Genomic DNA, 19,751 nt, shown 5'->3' with positions numbered 1-19,751 from the left:
CCTACTAACCCATCTGGCCCAGGAACCCTTCCAGTAACAATTTCAGTCTGGGGCTGAGCCTATGCTGCTGAATCCAGTGGGAGTTTTGCCATCAACTTCAATGAGAATAGGATCACACCTCAGTGCTTTGTTTTGCCCGTGTTCGTTCCTTGCCGCAGGCAGGAACCTGTTTGTTTGTTTGCTGCCTGTGCTCAGTGTGAACATCAATAGGACTAGCTAAAAGAATTCAAACCATCAGATTTGGGGAAGAGCTCCAAAGTTTGTTTGCTTATCTGAACCAACCCAGGCAACCAGATTTGCACAAATGGTCTGGGAATAACCTCAGGAGAGAAGGTTTTCTCAGGCAGACTCCATAGATTGTGATTGGGCTGAGCATGTCCTGGGGGGGAAACAGCATTTGTGCTTCAGGGAAGAGAGGGGAAGTGCCCAGAAGCATATAAATGGCATTTAGCTTTAAACAGAGAGACTCATTTGTCTTCTTACCATCAGTCCTATCAAGAAGTGAATTGATTTAGTTCATGAGTAGGCAAATTGTCCAGCTTTAGACTAGCCTTCTGTCCAGACTGGTTTGTGTAATCCAGGTGTGAGCCAAGTGCTTGGTTCTTATATGTGGCTGGAACAGCTCACAGCTCCTTAGGCTATCAAGAGGGGAGAGGGATATTGCCTCTCCAGCTAACACAGCTGTTGCCCCGAACACTGACATAGTACCCCCTCTTCCATGTGTTTGCCAGCTCTGTGGGATGCTCCAACAGAATAGTGTCCTCTGAGTCCTGCATTTCTGCCTGGTCCAGCCACAAAAGGCACCAGCATCCCAGTAGCACAGCACAGCACAGCACAGCACAGGTCAATTCTGCCCCTCTGGAGTCCATTAGGGAAACTTTCTATCAAGTCTGAGAACAAGTCAGACTTAAAAACTGCCTATGATGACTCAATTTCACTGGGGCTATTGCCCTGCTGTTCAGGTGCCTGTCCTGCAGAAGAGGAATATCACTGCTACTCAGAAAAAACAAAGCTGAGGGAATCACTACTCAGAGCAGCTCTAGGCACTCACATTCTCAGTTGTCTGTGCAAGTTTCTTTGCTAACATAGCTTTAATGCTTGCACTTTCAGGTTGTCCCTCTACATAGTACCAGGATACCTAACCATCATCACTCATAGTTTGTATGTTTGAGGCTTTGTATTAACAGATGTCTGGCATAAAAAAATTCTTTGTGATTAGTTCCTCACACACATGAGCATTTCTGTAATCTCCCAGGCTACTCTTCTCAACTTGTAGACTACCCAGTCAGGCCTTCTACAACTTAGAGAAGAAAATGCTTCCTCCAGCTGTCTGCTCTGTGCTTGCTTGTATCCAAATTAAACTTGCTGTGGACAGCGACACATTCCCATTTCACGCTGGTTTGATTAATGTGTCTCAGCTAATTGTGTGAAAGATTCCAGTCCTTTCGACTGTGAGACCAGGTTATTGTTCAGCCAATCTCAGCTACCATGTGAAAATGGGGGCTGTTTAGTGTTCATGCACCAGAATCAAAGGAGGGGCATCTTGGACTGGGTCACAGAGCAACACCCACTTCTTTGAAAAGATGTTACTATGCTCTACTAAACCTGTAAACCTCCTGCTCAAAGCAAGTCTTCTCCCTCCTCCTCTCCCCCCTGTTCTTTTTTTCCCAGTCCAGATAGACAGGCTCCCCCCACCACTTCCCTGTGGTATAGGAGAGAGAATGGCTAGATTGTAGATGGGTGAATTTCACATTCTAGGGTTTTTAATATTTCACTTTTATATTTCTCTTACAGAATGATCCTGCTGAGAGGCTGAGAATCAGTGCTCATCATTTCTCCCTCACTGACACTTGAATATATTTTCCCAGGAGAAAACATTAAACAAAAAGAGAAAGAGAGAAAGGGAGAGAGAGAGAGGGAGAGGGAGAGTGACTGAGCTAGCTTTTCAAAGCATATTTCTCAACCTGCCCACATCAAAATAAGAGACAACTGGCCCTTTGAAGTTCAGGACAGAGACTTCTCTACGAGCCCATGTGGAAATAAAAGAATCCAGCTTTGTAAATCACACAGATTTCTCACCTTGCCCACATAAAAATCAGGGACAGTGACCTTTAAAGCAGAGGTTTAAAGGTCCCCAAACCAATCTCCATAAAAATAGGGAAAGTTCAGATAAACTGTCTCTCCAGATGCCTGTCCAGCTTTTCCAGTCTAAACCAGGAGACATTGGTCCTTTGCTCCACTCCACTGAGGAATGGAGACTACATTGTTGAGACTTTGAGCAATGCAATCTTCCATTAGACTTACATACACCAGCACCCAGTGAGGCAACTTTGCCACAAACTCAGTTTGTAAACTAAGCCAATCCCAGTGTTCTTGTAGGTCCTACAACACCACTGTCACTAAGTAGCTCAAGGGATTTAGTAACACCGAAGCAGAGGAATTTCCATAATAACTGACCCAACAATGGAGTGGTTAGTAGCTCAGAGAAAAAGCTGGCCTTCTCATGAGTTAAATCCTACCTGGGTTATAGTTGGGGAGCTTGGAAAGTCCTGGCCAGGTATCTTCAGTTGGGTCCCCCAATACCTGCAAAAGAAGAGAGAGAGTGAGAAGAACAATGACCTTTTTCTGCCCATTCTTTGCCTTGCTGTGGAGTTGGAGAAATCAGTCTCAGTGGAGAGTGACTGGCCTTCCCTGTGAATCAACTCAGAATTACACTGCCCTGGTGGCACCTGGCTGGTGCTGGATCTACCATTGTGCATAAAAGACACTGACATTTTAGCACTTGATTATGTAGCAGAAAGGCTCCTGCTGAGATTGAATGCTGCTGCTGATGGGAACATCAGTGAAGGCATATGCAACCTCACTGCCAGGTACCACTGCTGCCTGTTTGCCAGCCCAGGGGTCATACAGGTGAGCCCTTTTCAGTGCTGAAGGTGTCCTCCCACACCCCAGCTGCACTGGGGACTTACTGTGCCTGCTTGCACTGGCAGCAGCTGCTATGTTCAGCAGCAGCACAGGCTGTGAGCTCTGAGAGAAACCCTTGCCTTCTGTGGTAAAAAAGTAAAGCTGGCAGCCAGGTCTAGTAGCTGGAGCTAGAAAGCAGTGCAGAGGCTCACTCTGAAGGGTACAGAGCTTCAGCAGTGTCTTTTGCCTTTACTGGGGACTGTGGGCTTCAGCAGTAGCTGCTCACTGAGCAAAGTCTGGGCCAGTAAAGCCTCCTCCAACTTCATTTTAGTTGCTGAAATGTGTGAGATCAAGCATATCTAGATTTCTGCAGTTGCAGAAGTTTAGTGTTATTATTATTACTTAACACATGCAAAGTGCCCTGTGCCTATTGATATGGATGATTTGTGCTAAAGAGGTAAAGCCACATACTTTTTTTCCAATCATGTATCTTATCTATGTGGTGTGTGAACCAACAGTCCCATAGACTGTTGATGACAGTAGACATAGAGATGAGCATGCTGGCTCATACAGACTCATGCACACAAATGCAGATGGTCTCTCTACCAGTGTAGGGTGCCTCTACTACTAGTACATGAAAGGAGCTGACTACTAGAAAACAGTAGAAATCCCCATTCTGAACCTCACACTTGGCAAAATATCTCAAGTTAGACATTGAAAGCCTCTAAGGAGCTTTGAAATCTTGGTCTAACACAGAGCCTCATTCCAGAGACTGTATAATATCATAAAACCTCCTGTGAAAAGCACTAATTATTTCATAGCTCTTTAAACTTCCTCATGATTTTTAAATAAGGGTTTTTTTGCCTTCTATAGCACAAATCCTATTAATCATGGTATTAGTTATAATACCAGAGAAATTACGATAGTGCTATAACCCTCTAATGCAAAACCACAGGAAATGCATCTAGAGATTTCAGAGACATAAGTGCAAGGATAGCCTTCATTCACACTCTAAGAAACTGGACCCTGCCCTGGCTTTGAACCTTGTTAATTGGCCAAGTGTGGGTATTTTTTTTCCCCAGTAATTCTTTTTACCCCCCACTCTCTATGAAAGAGAAATTCAGCATTCATTTAAATGGATTGAACTCACGTCTAAGAACTGGATGCACTTGTATGACTTTTTATCACACTCCTACTTACAAGCACAGAGGAAAACCCTACCAAACAGGAGTGTTTCTGCATGAAGTGGTTAAGCTGGAAAAATCTGACTTACACAGTCTAACAGCTATAAAGTAATTGTTCATGATTTTCATGAATTTCATTTTTTCTGTACTTTCTCCTTTGAAAACCCATGTTTCAGAAACACTCTTTGCATAACAGTAAATCCTTGGGAGGAGGAGATGTGAAAGGGCAGACAGAGAATCACAGAATTTGCTGAGTTGGAAGGGACCCAAAAGGATCATTGAGTGCATCTCCTGCCCCTGTACAGGACACCTCAAGAATTCCATCGTGTGCCTGACAGCATTGTCCAAACACTTCTTGAGCTCTGGCAGTCTTAGTGTTGTGACCACTTCCCTGGGGTGATGCCCAGCCATCCTTTGGTTGAGGAACCTTTTTGTTATATCCAACCTAAACCTCCCCTGACATAATTTCAGGCACATTCCCTTGGGTCCTGTCAGTGGTCACTACAGAGATCAGTGCCTGCCCCTCCTCTTCCCCTCACAGGGAAATTGTGACTTCCCTGTCACAACTCAGTGAGGTCTCCCCTCAGTCTCCTCTTGTCCAGCTGAAGAGACCAAGTGATACCTACAGCAAGACCTGATATGAATGCATAGGCTGACCCTGCTGTTGAGTCAGTAACAGGGTCAGCACGAGTGGTCAGGAACGCACAGAGCCTGTCAGTGCTACTGACTGCCTCAGTTCTACCAAACTGCTCCAGGAATGTGGCTCTGTGTTGTTGTCTCCCCAGCAGAAAAAACAATTTAGGAAGCTCCCAAATATGTTGCTCTTACTCATTGCTGCCTTTATTAAGTAATTTCACACTTTCCATTATGCCAAATCAGTCTCTGGAACTACACCATAAACTGGATGATACAAAATGTGCCAAGTAAAAATGAAGAAGGATTTCTGACAAACCTCAGGGTCTTGCCATTTTCAAGGTAGTTCCTGAGCAGTATTAGAGCTCCTTTGTGAGAATGTGTTGTGCCATATCCTACAGTAAGTAAAGGATTTTAAAAGAAGCAACAGAATTTGCAGTACCTGCACACCTTTTATGCCTTCTTCAATTTGATATCATTATAATTGGCTTTAAATTTTTGATGAGATGACAAACATCAAAGGGAAGTCATTTGATTTACTCCTGTGTCTGTAAGAAAGTTGCCAAATATAAAATGGGTTACAAAGTCTGCTATGAACTTGGCAGATTAGACCAAATTATTTCTGCTATTCACAGGACCTATGCTTAGGACTTCAAAATAAAGTAGGCTGGAGCAATGGATTCTTTTTCTCTTCCATTTTAGGGTGTATTTTACTCACCGCCCAGATCTTCTCCAGCTGTTCACGAGTACCAGAAGTTGCTGCAAATATTGGCTGACCCTGGATCATTTCCACAAATATACAGCCTGCACTCCTGCAAGAAACCCAAGGAATTAACTCGTTCACATAAATTATATATATAATATGATTGTTAGGATGGGCGGGGAGAGAGGCAGAGATATATGTTGAAATGAAAATTTAGAGATTCTGATTTGTAAATGCAGAAATCTTGATAAAACAGGATGGGAACACACCAAAGATAAGTTACATTTACATGCCTCCAGGATTTCAGAAAAAAACCAGAAGGGGTCAAGGTTCCATGCAAATCTGTTCCCATCTTCTTTTTCTCATCAGCATCACCCACTAAAGAAAAACAATTCACTTTTTATCAGCAAGACAAGACAGGTAATATCCTTGGAAAAGAAACCCACTAAGCACTATTTTTTTTCCAAAAAAAATTGTTTCAGGTCTCTGTCCATTAATCCTGTTACAAACTGCGTCAAAAAAGGGTCATGGCAGAAGCCTGTGGAGTACAAGGTTACTTCCCATGAGAAAAAGGGTACAAAATTGGAGTACTTACAGTAGGAAAGATAAACAGGGAGATAAACACACTTCATTGGCTTGAAGGATATATTAGATGCAGAAAGAATCCAGAGGCACTAACTACTATAGCCATTTTCCTTCAGAAGCTATTAGCTCTTCCTTGGAAAGCTGAAGGCAAGATTTCATAGCATAACAAACCTGGTCATAGCAGCAAGTTAAAGTATTCTTATTTTTATGTCATCCCCTGCTATGCACTTGCACCAAAACAAACCAGCCAGCTTAAAAGAAACCCCACACCTGCCATATTGCTTCATTTTACTAAGGTGGATTAGTCCTCATGGCAGTAATGATGAAATAGTTGTAATCAAGGTAGTCTTTCCTATTTGCAACTATTCCCATCTCTTACTGTATTTACTTTTTAATCATTTCCTTCATTTTTTTTTTTTTTGAGGTTTTCTGTCTTTTCACTAAGTCTCACCGCACCTTTTTGAGTTTCAGCCTCATTCTTCTTTGGTTATATCAAATTTGAGTCCTTTAAGCTTAACTCTTGAAAACCCAGCTTTGTCTTAAAAGTCTGAAAGTATTATTTTCACTTGCTTAGCCATAACTGGTAATCTCTCCTGGTTATCTGTACTCCTGTGTTACCCCTTGCACTTTGTTTTTGCAATACTGTAGTTGTTTTTCCCACCTGGCTGTGGTCAGTTGAAACCCTGGCATGCAGCTCATCTGCGGTATTTATTTTGGTCATCCTTGCACACCAGGTGGTGCCAAGCCTGTTTGCAGATCCATATCTAACACTGTTTTCATAAACATCTCTGCTGCACTTTCCCTTAGCTTCCTGTACCCTAGCCTTGGCAAATCTTGTGAGATGAGCTTTTTTGCTTGTCTAATATCCTCTTCCAGAGTCCAGGCATCATGAAACTTAATCCACAGCTTTTGCAACATAGAGTTTTTCTGGTGTTTCATAGCACTACCACATGATTAGACATTACTTCTGAGCCCACAGATAGATTCTACTAAGACCAGTGTCATACCAACACTGTTTTCACAGCTGATGTACATGCCCAAATGGCTCACCCTATTTTGCAACCACAGTGGTTGCTGTAATCGGCTGATTGTGTTGCACAAGTTCAACTGTGTATGGTCAAAGCAATTTAGCTTCTCTTGATTTGTAGGGGGAAGAGAAACAGCTCTCTATGTATTTGGAACAAGTGATGCTTATGCTCTACCAGTTTGTATTCTGATATCCTAGATAGAAAGTCTGGCAAGAGCAGGAACTTTGGAAACTTATGCTACTCATATTAGCCTTGCAGTAGAGTCCGCAGCTTTCCTTCTGAGTTACTCTGACAGCATTATGAGGATCTATCTGATAATGAGGATTAATCAGAAGCATTTACTTTTAAATGTTTCTAAATATTTAGACCTGGGGTTGTTCTTTTCTGTTGCTTTTCCCCTTTTCCTTCTTTCCCCTCTAATATTAATTTCTTAAGTCTTCTTACTCCTTCCAGTCTGTAAGTTTCTTAGAGGGTCTCAGTCCTATATAACTGCCTTGCGAAGAGATAGGGCAGAGGGGAGGGGTCTTTTGGGAAGAGGCCTAGCTAGATATATTTTAGCAAGTGCTAATATGCACAGGAATCAAAACAGTGCCAGCTAAAATAGTAGGAAAAGTTACAGGAATATTCAGGGAGCATAAGCAGAGCTGATTCAGACAGTACAGTTGCATCCATCTGCAATCCCTGGGGAAAGTCTGAACACTGCACTTTGTCCTCAGTCTGCAGTGCTGCATCACACAGTGGAAAGGTTCTCATCAGGATTAAGATCTAAGATATCTCTGTGGCATCCCAGAGTTCCCTCTTCATGTTTGGGGGTTTTTGTTGGCACTAGGTGATGGCCATTTTGTATTTAACCAGAAATATAACCTTCCTCTTGCTCATCACCAAACCTGGTCTGTACAGTGGAGCCCTTAGCCAGTATCTCCCAGTTTGGCATAGTGGGGCACCATGAACCAGGCTGAGGAAAAGGCTGCAGTGAGCCTGGCAGGTCCATGTTAAATGACTCCATGTGAACTCCTATTCTACATGAATCTACTAGGGAAAATCACTGTGATTTTTTTTTCCTCTCTCTTTTTTTTTAATGGAAGATTATATAATGAAAGCCTGACTGAAAAGAAGACATCTTAAGGCACTCATGATGTTTGCAGCCACTAATGTGGCTGTGCATAAAGCACTTGGTGTTTTTTTAAAAAAAAGGAAAAAAACATCCTTCTGATATGCAGTGTAATCTCCCCAAAATCCTTTAATTGAATCTTCTAAAGTCCTGAAGAGATAGTGAGGGAGAAGGAGAGAGAAAAGAGACACAGAGAGATTAAAGCAGCTTTTCTAGTTAGTCCAAGAGCAACCAAGTCTCCTTCTATATCTTTCTTCATTTATTCAAGGCCTCATTCACTTCCCATGTGCCTCCCACTGACAGTATTACTGCTCAAGCACACTATGCATGAATTGCCATAATGTTTTATTTTGTTATAATTGGTTTCTTTAAACCGAGGCTTTGACACCCACTGTCTCATGCCATTACCAAGGGCATTCTGACCTGCCTTCATGTAAATTGCAGCATCCAAAAGACACAGGGTTTTTTTTTCCTTTCTTCCCAACAGACAAGTAACATCTGTGTGAATTCACATTATTTCCTAATAGACAAAAATTGAACTTAAATGCAGTGTACATCAAGATAATAAATGACTCTTGTTAGAGGAAGTTACTGAATAGAGCTCACTGAAGTACTCCCTATTCTCTCAGCATGACATCTTTCTTTAGGGCAAACACTTTGAATGTTGTTATTATAAGGAGGCATTATAACAAAAGTGCCTATAGTGTGGATGTAGTTCAGTGGGACAGAGAGCACTATGCTGTTAGAGCTGGGATCTTTGTACACCACTCCTATCTTGCTATTCATTACACCAGAGCAGAGTTATGCAGTGGGGATGTTGGTTTTGCATAGGCAGAAATGACACGCTTTCTGTGCATAGCTGGCTTTGGACAGGGGTCAGCTTTCAGAGAAAAAAAACAACAAGCTTATGCCTGATACAAACCCTCTAATCTGCTAGGCAGGCATCTTCTTCAAACTCAGCAGACATTTCTGAGAGACTGTCTGGAGGGAAAAAGGACAGGTAGTGGGGGGAGTAGACAGGACTATTTAGACTGGCTTAGCAGCTGGAGGCCATTAGAATTTAGCAAGGTTTTCCTCCTTAGAGAAGTCTTTAAATAATTAAATTAGCATCAGTCCTAGGGAAGTAAACAATCTAAAAACTTCCGTTTCCCTGACCTACTCTCCAGACTTAGGTCACTGGAGTGTCTGATAAGCTGCAGACCTCTGGAGGGAGATACAGCCTGTGAAGACCTGGAGCTCTTCTATTTGTAAGCTTAGCCAGCCCTCTTACACATTTTTCAGCCTGCTGCACTCCTAACATTTCCCAGCCTTTGACTCTGCAGTAGTTAAGAACAAGTTCTGGTGGGACAGGTACAAGGAGAAGATTAACTGGTCTGAACAAAGGGTGAAGCAGCAATGCCATCTACAGATGTAAATTTGCCCAGAATAAGGATGGTCTCCTGCAACTTCATGAGCTGCATGCTGTCCATGAGCATGTCAGGACTCTGTTGCTGGAAGTGGGCTCAGGCTGGTGCAGAAGTGAGACAGAAGGTTGATGAACCTTACAGTTAGCCCAGCTACACATCCAGGCCAGCCCAAAAGGCCACTGGGACCCTGCAAAGCCTTCATCCTCTCCTGTTTTCTGCTACTCTCAGACACTCCTCTCTCTTCTATGAATGTGCAGCTTGTTTCCTTTGGATTCCCAAACACATCAAGATTTTGGGGTAGAGCTTATAAGGAAACAAGGCTTTAACAGACACAACCCTTCTCCTGAGTGAAATACAGACTGCATCAGAGACATGGTCTTTGAGAAGGACAAAGTATCACAGAAATTATTAAAATCTCAGACACCTTTCCATCTCCAGATTCATTGAGCAACCCTTTAATGCCACATTTTGTTACCAAGGCCAAAGTAATTTGGCCTTGTCAAAGTAATTGATGGTGCAGTTGTGGATCCATTGTTTTTACACGAAGCCGTTTCTGCAGAGTTACTACTGACTCAGCTGACTATTTAGATAAATTTACATTGAGCAAAAGTGTTCTGTTGCAAGACAAGAAAATGCTCCATACATGTTACCAGACAGGATACATATCTCTCATAAATATCATCAGATGAGGTTTGTATCCATCCATAGCTGAGATGTAGTGACATCATTCCCAAAAGCTTCTATGAACCCTCTATGAAACTCCTACAAAACTCCACATTGCTCACACATTTTCTGCTCACAGGTGTTAATTCCTCTACTTACAATTGTATCTACTGTAACTTTGGCTGATTTAATTTAATTCAGATAAAAATTATTTTTCCCAGGGAACCCCAGATGCTTTGATATTGGTCAGTACCAGATATCTATATCAGAAGAATAAGCTGTAGCTCCAAGCAACACATCAGGAGGACGGTACCAGAGTGTCACAACTTCAGAGGAGTATGTTTGTCTGGGGATGGACTGGGCACGAGCAAGGCCTGCAAAAAAACCCCAACAAACCAACAAAAAAATGCTGTGTTATGACAGGCCTTCTACCTGTACAGTACATAGATGATAATAATTGGAAACAGGACATTATTTTCTCTTTAAACACAAGTAATCTCAATGCAGCTTACAAGCAGTTGACAAAGAAAGTGTTTCTGGAATATACCTCTGGGGCAGATCAAATCAAGTAATAGGCTGTGTTTTGCAGGGCTTTATCATTTGAAACTGAAGCAGCTATCTCAAACCAATGCCAAGAAAGCTTTTTGGGTCACACATTGCTGTGGACTCTACACATTACATTATTTTCTGAGCAGAAAGGGATTGATTCTTTGTTCTCTTGAACTAGTTTTACATGGCAGTAATTGTTCTGACTTAAATGAGGTTAATCCCTGTACCTATCAGTATAAATACAAGAAAAGCTGGACTGACCACAGAAATAGTTTCCTGAAGTTCAGGGAAAGGTTATGCTTCTCTGCATTAATTGGCTGTGGATACAGATCTAGATGCATGCTACAGCTTCGGTCTGAGCAGATATACAGCTGTATCCAAACTGTGACTCACCAAAGTCGGCTAATTTGAGCTCACCGAGGCAACTGATGAGCAAGTTCTGGGGTTTCAGATCACGGTGAAGAATGTGTTGTTGGTGGATGTAAGCCAGGCCACGCAAAAGCTGGAACATGAAGAGCTGGAAAAAGCCAACAAAAAACTGAAATGATTTTGCGTGACTTTGCATTGATAAGTTAGCTCTGAACTTTAGGAGAACCCTGAAACAAGGCAGAGACAAAGCAAGTAAGAAACCAGTAAAAATCCAAAAAATGAATAGAGCTGGCTGGAAGGAGAAAACTGTGGTGGGTTATGACTGTTCTACAGCTTTCTGAGGTTTTGAGGGTAGGATATTTGGCCAGGAGGGCAATTTAACTGCGGTCCATAAATGCACATTTTGGAAATTCAACTTTTCTTTAGAAATGGACTGTTGATTGCAGGATCAAGGTCAGCTTGCCAAAACACAGACCCCAGCTTTCTGAACAGCAGCTGTGTTGATTGCAGTGTTCAAGACAAAGACACAAGGACACACAGCCAAAAAAAAATGAAAGCCTAAGGAGCTGAAGGTTCGCCCCCTTGAGCCAGATGGCAGCAGCTGACTGAGTTCCACGGCCACTGCACGTCACCAGTGGAGCAGGGAACTGACTGACCTGGCAATGGGAACTGTTGGCTTCAAGCTGCGAGAAAACATGAAAACCGGATTTAAAAAACACAGCAAATCAGATATGATGAACAAAGCAAGCAAGCAAGAAGACAACCAAGCAAGAAAGGAAGCCAAGAAGTAAATATCTAACTCCCACCATCATGGTAGTCTAAATAAGTCTGGTGTAAAATAAGTTGGGCTGAAAAAAGGTATGAAGTTGGACAAAACACAAGAAAAGTAGTAAGACTTCACCAGAGAAAAGATATTTTTCACCAGAGGTTTAACCTGAAGAGGAGGAAAAACAGTGACACCCATAGGTCATTTCTGTACCAGAAAAGTATCCTTGTAACATTCTGCACACTTATATCATATTGCATAGGAATCACTCAGAAAAAACAAACAGCATTTGCCAGCAAAAATGAAGCAAGCTAGATGACCCTCCTGAAGGAGCAGTAAATAATTTTGCAGTTCAGTTCCTGCTGACAGTGAGGATTCTGGATAGGAAAGCAGAGCAGCTGGCTAGTGTTTACTCACAGAAATGCCAGTAAGTACATATTACAGCCATGTGCTCCACGTGCTTTATGAGCATGTCTGGTAGCAGAACCCTTGAGCTCTGTGCCAAAACTACTACACTGCATCTCAGATGTATCTGAGCTTTAAGGATGTTTAAAATGTGAGGCCCCAAAAAACTTCATTAGAATTGGTGTTGCTTAACAACTATCTGGAAAAAGATGTGAACAATGTGGCAACATTTGAAGATGACAGAAGTATTTAGATTAGTTGTGATAAGAAGTGTCAGTGAGGAACTTCAGAGAGATCTGACAAAGCCAGATGAATAGGCGGTTTGATAAGATACAAAGTTATTGTTGACAGCTGTAAGATAAATTAACTGAAGTTGCTCAGGAAAAGGACCCAGACATTAACTGAGGACATCTGCACAGAAACCTTAAGCCAGCATGCAGCAGCAGTCCTGAAAGTTAATTAAATGTGAAGATGCATACAAAGGAGAGCAGGAGACTATTACATTATCAATCTATAAAGTAAGAGTACATGTTTGGCTGTGTTCAGATGCAGTCAACCGATCCCAAAAGCTATGGGAGAAACAAAAGGAACTTAAATGACTGTAAATATGAAAATAGTTCCAAATGAGAAGAGAGTCAGATGTGAGTGTTTTTAATTAGAGAGATAAATAATGTGTTGTAACAATAAGAGGATAAAAATTCGTGTAGAGATAGGTTTCCTTGCCACAAGATGTCATTGTTCACAAAAGCTGAATGTCCACTTGCAGGCTCAGAAAATAGGAAGAGGGGCTAACTGAAAAAAGGTTTGAGACTGAGAGGGAGCTTGTTGTATCATCAAAGGCAGATTTTCTCCAACATTTTTGTCATGTATGTAACCAATAAATATTAGTAAGTAATTTACAGTGACCATACATAGTGAAAAATAATTCTTCCTCATTCCTTAAGGGATATGAGTCTCCTAAAGAACTCACCATAACATTGCACGAATGGAGTCCTCCAGGATGCTGGCCCATGTACTGTGCTAGATCTGTGTGCTAAATAAAAAAGAAGAACTTGAGGCAAAGTTGCTGCTGTAAAATTCTTCTACCAACAATGCCTCTTCTGTAAATGGAAAAATATGCAACTGCTACAAGGGTGCTTATTTCACCTGGGTGAAGGTCTGGTCTGATGCAGCCCATAAGCATGTGCTTAAGTTCTGGGTCACATCAGGAACCTGGCTGACCTGTTATCTCACCCAGCATTTATGACCTACAGCTGCTGCTTAACAGAATTCATACTTGTGCCGGAACTAATCATAAAGCTGCAACAAGAAGATATAGCTGCTGTATTTTCTTTATAATTTGGTTGACTATCTGCAAAAGCAAGAGAACTAGAAAGATTCATGTGGAGAATTTTATTGGTATCCTGGTCTCCCCATGAGAGCAACTCACAGCTTGGTCATAGTAATCCACTATCTACATCCAGCTGGGATGTGAGCTCATATCATTATTTCCTATCCTTGCTGTGGCTCAGAAACAGTACTTTTATTGTGTTGGCAAGGCAGAAATGGAGGTAAATAATATCTGCCACCCCAGTGGACACAAGACATGGAATTATTTTTGCATACAGCTGTTGCATATACAGAAAGAAAAGAGTAAGACTGTGTGGCTGGAAAGCAGGAGATCAAGAAGGAAAATCAATCACTGCACTAAAGCATTACAACTCATTTCTTTGTAGATGTCTCACAGTGCAGTAAATTCAATCTGCAGCCACTTCCCAGTACTTCTTAGTACTAGCTCCACAGGAAGCTAGAAAAACATCAACTCACCATGTACTCAAAGACAAATGTTAGTGTCTCCTTAGTCTGGATAATGTCATGAAGCAGAACAATGTTGGCATGTTTCAAACGTTTGAGAAGAGAAGCTGGGAAAACACAAAAGGAAGATCAACTTTACTGCTGCTGGAAGTGGAAGGAGATCATGCACAAAACAAAGCAGCGGAAATAAAAAGCTGGGGAATAATAGTCCAGACTTGGCAGTTCTGTAAGAAGTGGAAGCTACTGAGCCTGAAGGAGGATAGAACAACTCCGCAGAGAAGCAAGAATTAGTGCTCCAGGCTTGGCAGGAACCCAACCATCCATCTCTCAAAGGTGGGATCTTGCCTCGGTCAGAAATAGCAATTCACAGTTCCCAGGTGTCAGCTTATAAGTTGAGGAGAAGTAATTTCTTCAAGGTGAATGCTGAGAGGCAGGACCTGGGAGCTCCCAGAGCCAGAATGCAGCAGCCTCCAGTCTGTCACTGAGTTTCTCATCCTTCTCCCATCCATCTCCTGGTGTGTGCCTTCAGTAGGGCCCTTACAAGAGACTTCTGGGACAAACTGAGTTTATACCAGTTTTCACCTTCACTACAACAACAATAGCGCAAAAATTGGCAGAAAGAAATCACTGTAGATATAAGCTAAATTCTGAGTTTAGTTCTGTGCATATTGGTTACTGTCTCTGGTTAAAAACTCTAAGAACAGAGATGGTGAAGTTACTGAGTGAATAGTAATTTGTTTGTATTTATAAAACTTAAGCAAGCTTTTCTTTTAGCCTAACTATCCAAAAGCATCATTTCAACTGTGTGTCCCTGGTCCTTAGGTCCGGACATGCCTTTGCTAAGCCTTGGCACATCCAGGGTGTGGTGATGCAGGGGGCAGCACATGGAAGAGTCTCTGGGCCCATACAGACCACAGAGCACTGACTTACGGTAAGACAAAAGCTGCAGCCTTCTGAGCCTTTTGGCTGTGCATTGGTTTTGCTGTGTTAGAGCAGGCTTCAGCCAGCACGCTCATGAAAGGAGCTTCTCAGCAGAAACTTCATGGGGGAACAGCGTGCATGGCTTAATCATTTGCTACCTTAGGTGTGAGACAATACAGCAGTAATTCTGTACAGAGGAGGAATGTGGGGGAAGAGGTAAAGCTGGGATTACTTTGCCTGTAGGTCACTGGCACAACTGAAGAATCTGACCCAGCTGTTCACAGACAGGGAACACAGACTACACAGAGAGAAGCCCCAAAGCCCTAAAAAAACAGATGTCCCTGACTCGAGATTTTAGTTCCGCTTCTGACATAGCAGAATAGCCTTAGAGCTGTTCCAGACCCACTTTTTGCTGCTGATTAAAACCAAATTAGTTTACTGTCAGACCACGCAGTGCTACAAATTTCATTCAAATAAGGCATGGGCGTACAATCTTGTTTCAGCTGAATTAGCTAAAGCACACAATACAAAGCATGGGCCAGCTGTGGGAGGCAGAGTTTTAGTCACACTTAAAAGCTGCTTTTTTGTTTTTCAAACAGTCTGAAAAAGAGATTCATGCTGGCAAAGCAAATTTATACTGGATTAGCACTTCGCCTTTTGCGACCGAAACAATTTCACCTGGTTCTAAAAGCCCTACTGCCAGTTACACTGTATATGACACAACTGTGGCCTGTGTCAGTTCTGAGACCACTGAGCAGTAAGGGATGCCTGATTCAGCACAACTACTGGAAACAGCAGATTGCAAAGCAGCTCTTGCACAGAGCTTGGTGTTGCTGCAGCTAAACTGCCTCTGCCATTGATACCACTCCATTTAACTACCACCAGTATGTTCCCAGCACACAGCACTAGGGACCTTCAGTTTCTCCACACTGCACCTAATTGCCTACGAACCTAGTAGAGGTGCTTTGGCTAGAGCCCATCTGCTACAGAACACGATAACCTGACTGTGATAGCTCAAAAATTCCATATGACCGGAGCTATTGCTCCAGAGGGGCAGCACAGAGAGTCCACAGTAAAATGGAGAATTCAGCGCCTGTGCCTCAATCAGGCTTCTGGGAAAGGCTCCTCACTTTGTTGCTTCTACAACCCCCTGCTGGGGTGTCAGGTGCTGCTGCCAGAACCGAGCTTTAAACGCATTTTGTCTCTGCGGGGCTTCCTGGGGTGAAGCGTCTCTTTGTCAGGGGAGCGCATTCCTCAGGGTAGCAGAGAATGTGCCGCGTTAATAAATCTTGTGCTTTGTTTTTGCTACTGACTTACATTGTAAATTTGAGGTGTCAGATGCTGCAAAGCTCAGCAGTACACAAAAGCAGACCCTTCATAGAAGCACCCTTGTTTTCTCCCATAATGAATGAAGTTAAGACTCTCAGCCTGTCCAGCAGCGCATGTTAAAGGGGTGCTGATCCTTAGCGCATCATTAGTTCAATGCAGATAAAGCTTTTAAGGCTTATTTTAACTGGTGGGCTACAAGCATAAATGCAGAGCAAAAGCACCACAGCAAATGAGTGTACAGGAAACTTTTACACAAGCCATTTTGCAAGTAGGAATATTTAGGTGTGTCTCCGCTTTCACACAGAATTGGACTAAGGACTTTGTAAACTTTCTTGTCTTAATTACAGTTATAAACCTGGAGTGGATTCAGTGACCTCTCTTGTTATTCTGAGTTGACTGCTATGAGAGTCCTGTGCTAGTGCTGCTCTGTGAAAGCGGGCACATCTGGTCTCTGACTCTCCATCCCCATGACAGGATTAACCCTAGTTGCACAAATGCAGTTAGAACTAAAAAAATGCTCTGTGTGTGTCATCCTACATTGACAGCTTCCTCTAATACCATAAAACAGACCGGCACAACAGTTGCATATTTCTGTGTATGGAAGAAAACAGATTGTGGTCTTTTGGGGGTTGTACAGCAGATGAAAATAGAAGCCCCAATCAACCAAGCTTGTGAACTTAAGTCTGTAGGGAAATGTAAATACTTCTAGCCAAAATCAAGCACTTGCACAAAAGCATGTCTTTCTCCAAGAAATTGAGAAATCTGCAGACGTTCTGCCCAGTGCTATATAAAGTCAACTGGTAAGAAATTCTCACTGGACTGAAATGACGGATGTTATTAAACATTAAATGTTATAAATTTTATTGAAAGTATCTCTCTTCAGGCTGGGATCTGTGATGCTCCAGGTATCAGCTAGGAAAGTGTCATGGTTATAGTAACAAGTCCACAACTGCCCAATGCAGCAGTGGCAAAAGCTGTGAAGTTTCTAGAGGGAAGAAGGAGGCAGCAAGCAGAAGGTACAAGAAAGCCCTGACACTGCTAAGAGGAACATGCTCTGGCTGCAGCTGGCACTTTCCTTATCATAGGCATGGATGCATCTGTCACAAGTGCATCAATCAGAGGTTCCTCTTCTGTCCATTGCATGCCTATCCAGCTCAGCGTAAAGACATCCTCCATGAGAAGATAAAGAAACTGAGAATTTTGGGAGAAGGGCAGCTGGCACATTGAATAAGGAAGAAAGGAGGGAGGGAGACATCATGGAGCTTTTCCAGGTTAAAACAAATGCTGTTCGAGAGGGATGTTCCTCTAGGTCTTACCTTCCCGAATGGCTGTAAAGGGCACTCCCTCCTCTGCCTCCAGTTTGATCACTTTCAGTGCCACCAACTGGCTGTTGATCCTGTCAGGTCACAGTGGAAGGTCACATGAAGCTTCTCAGTGCTTGGCATGATAACACGAACAGTCTCCCAAGCAAACACCCAAGCAAAATTTCTAGGGCTTGCTGACCTACTCAGGCCAAATTCAGAAGGGAATTACAAACCTCCTCCACCTTGTGTTCATTAGCAGTGAGCTGGGAGCCAGCCGACCTGGCTAGAGAAGCACTGTGCTGCTGTCCAGGTATTGCTAGAGCACGGCTTCGAGCATTTGCCCCACTTCACCTTCTGACAGCTTTCCTGCCCCTGTGTGATGGCAACATGACCTCACGCACAATTTTTCAATGATGCAGAGATCCCTCACTTCAAGGAAAACCTTTGCTCCCTCCCTGGTTCAGCCAGACAATCTCCTGGCACACTCCTGTGGATCAAAGAGTCTTTGTGGTGCCTCCATGGCTGCAGTAGAGGAGTTCCCTGAAAAATTGGGATGGGGCTTTGCAAATATCCTGGTTAAAGGCAAAATTGCACTTTTGATTTGCCTTTATCTTCCATAGGAGGTGTTTCCAGCTAGCACTAGGAAGACAGTATTGCTCACCTGCTGATCCCCTTGTACACAGTTGCACAGGATCCTTCACACAGCTTTTCTAGATGTACATAGGATGTGGCAGCTCCAAATGGGATGCCTTGTCTCTGCTTCATGGAGAAATTGGTATGTATTTTAGATTGATGAGTAGAACAAGAAGCTATTAGCAGGTCATTCAGTAATTAAGTACTGATTCATGGCTGGAATAACCATCGAATAAAATATCTCCTGTCTGGCTTTGTGGATGCTGCACCTCACCCATTTGAACCTCTCCACAACCTCCTACTCCTGGAAAGAATCAGTGTGCCCTGTAGAAAGAGTCACTGTGCCCTGTACCTCCAGCTCTGGAGGATGTAGAGCTGTAGGGGCTGCAGAGAGGGTAGAGAAAGGGATGCTCTGGTTACATTTAACAGCTAGCATAGGAAAAGGGGACAAACTGTGTCACTGGCAAACTACCATTCCACTAAGGAGTTGCTTTTCTTTCTCCTTTGAGAAATACACATAATTTTCATCTCTCTCTCTACCAGTCATAGATCTCCAGTACTGTCTGTAAGGGGAGCAACTGTCTGTGTGTTCCTGTGTTGGTAAAAGGTACTCAGAACACACAAAGATAAAGCTGCCTTAACTGCAGAGGGTACTTCTAACAGCATCATTCTAAATGCATGTAATTCCCCCTTACCCTTGAATTATTCATCTTTAAATAACCTGTTTGGGCAGGGACCAAAACCAAATGCAGAAGTGAAATCTCAGGAAGTGTACATGAATGTATTCTCCCCCTTAATCCCTCACCTCCTTCCTCAGCACTGTATAATTTACATAGCCTGTTAATTTGGCCATACAGCATAACACTGCTGTATACTACACAGCTATAAAAAAGGCAACAATGAATGGCAAGCAGGCTTCAAGCTCCTCCTTAGCAGCTGTATCAAATGGATTATAATGTGACAACACAGGATTTGCAATCTGTGGTGTGCTGCCTCCTCCAGAACTGTAGGTAGTTGGCTGCCTCCCTGCTTTACAATCTCTCATTGGCATAGAACTCACTGGAATGCAATCTTCTCTCCCTGCTTATCACATCAAAGGCATTTATTGTCATCTAAGGTACAGATTACTCTTTCAGCAGCTTCACAAGCCTGAAGCTGCAAAGTTTGATGCTGTCTGGTTAGAAGCAAATGTGACAGCTTCGCACTCCCACAAGTGGAAGCACCCAGGCTTAGCCTATCTCAATGCAGAAGCATCACAATGTGGTATTAAATACCTCTGCTGTAGTCACTGCTTCCATGTGCTGAAGGCCTTGAATTTGTTGGGAGTCCTTTCTCTCTGAACAGCAGCTGGTGCATCCTGGTCTGACAGCACTTACACACAGGATGTCTCCCATGTTGTCCTGTTTAAATTAAACTGTATCTCTTTTTTTCTCCTTGCTCCTCCTCATCCCTCTGTGTCTGTAA

General features: G+C 42.8%; 2 protein-coding genes across 6 annotated transcripts in view; one reads left to right on the top strand and one right to left on the bottom strand.

Moving 5' to 3' along the window:
• The window catches only part of CDK15 (cyclin dependent kinase 15), a 47,011-nt gene that overhangs the window by 25,218 nt on the left and 2,042 nt on the right, over positions 1 to 19,751 (bottom strand). For 2 of the 4 annotated variants that reach the window (XR_015289108.1, XM_086897225.1), the window contains exons 2-7: positions 14,113 to 14,207; positions 13,277 to 13,339; positions 11,184 to 11,283; positions 10,471 to 10,591; positions 5,440 to 5,533; positions 2,520 to 2,583 (exon numbers count right to left, since the gene is read on the bottom strand). Coding sequence is in view for 3 of the 4 variants with exons in the window: in XM_086897225.1 (XP_086753351.1) it covers positions 2,520 to 2,583; positions 5,440 to 5,533; positions 10,471 to 10,591; positions 11,184 to 11,283; positions 13,277 to 13,339; positions 14,113 to 14,207 (537 nt within the window). In the remaining variant the exon portion in view is untranslated. Of the gene's footprint in view, positions 1 to 2,519; positions 2,584 to 5,439; positions 5,534 to 10,470; positions 10,592 to 11,159; positions 11,284 to 13,276; positions 13,340 to 14,112; positions 14,208 to 17,666; positions 17,747 to 18,315; positions 18,414 to 19,561; positions 19,727 to 19,751 lie in introns of those variants that run through there. The other 2 variants (XM_086897223.1, XM_086897224.1) reach the window with 2 other exon arrangements.
• ALS2 (alsin Rho guanine nucleotide exchange factor ALS2) overlaps positions 12,257 to 19,751 on the top strand; it is a 45,530-nt gene continuing 38,035 nt past the window's right edge. The window contains exons 1-3 of one of the 2 annotated variants that reach the window (XM_086897036.1): positions 12,257 to 14,433; positions 14,923 to 15,031; positions 18,278 to 18,429. The gene's annotated coding sequence lies outside the window, so the exon portion shown is untranslated. Of the gene's footprint in view, positions 14,434 to 14,922; positions 15,032 to 18,274; positions 18,430 to 19,751 lie in introns of both variants that reach the window. The other variant, XM_086897037.1, reaches the window with a different exon arrangement.

The sequence above is a fragment of the Cyanistes caeruleus genome, chromosome 7 (genome assembly GCF_971803275.1).
Source record: "Cyanistes caeruleus chromosome 7, bCyaCae1.hap1.1, whole genome shotgun sequence".
Lineage (NCBI taxonomy): Eukaryota > Metazoa > Chordata > Aves > Passeriformes > Paridae > Cyanistes > Cyanistes caeruleus.
Note: the sequence above shows the minus strand (reverse complement) of the source record. Positions and strands in the feature narration are given on the sequence as shown.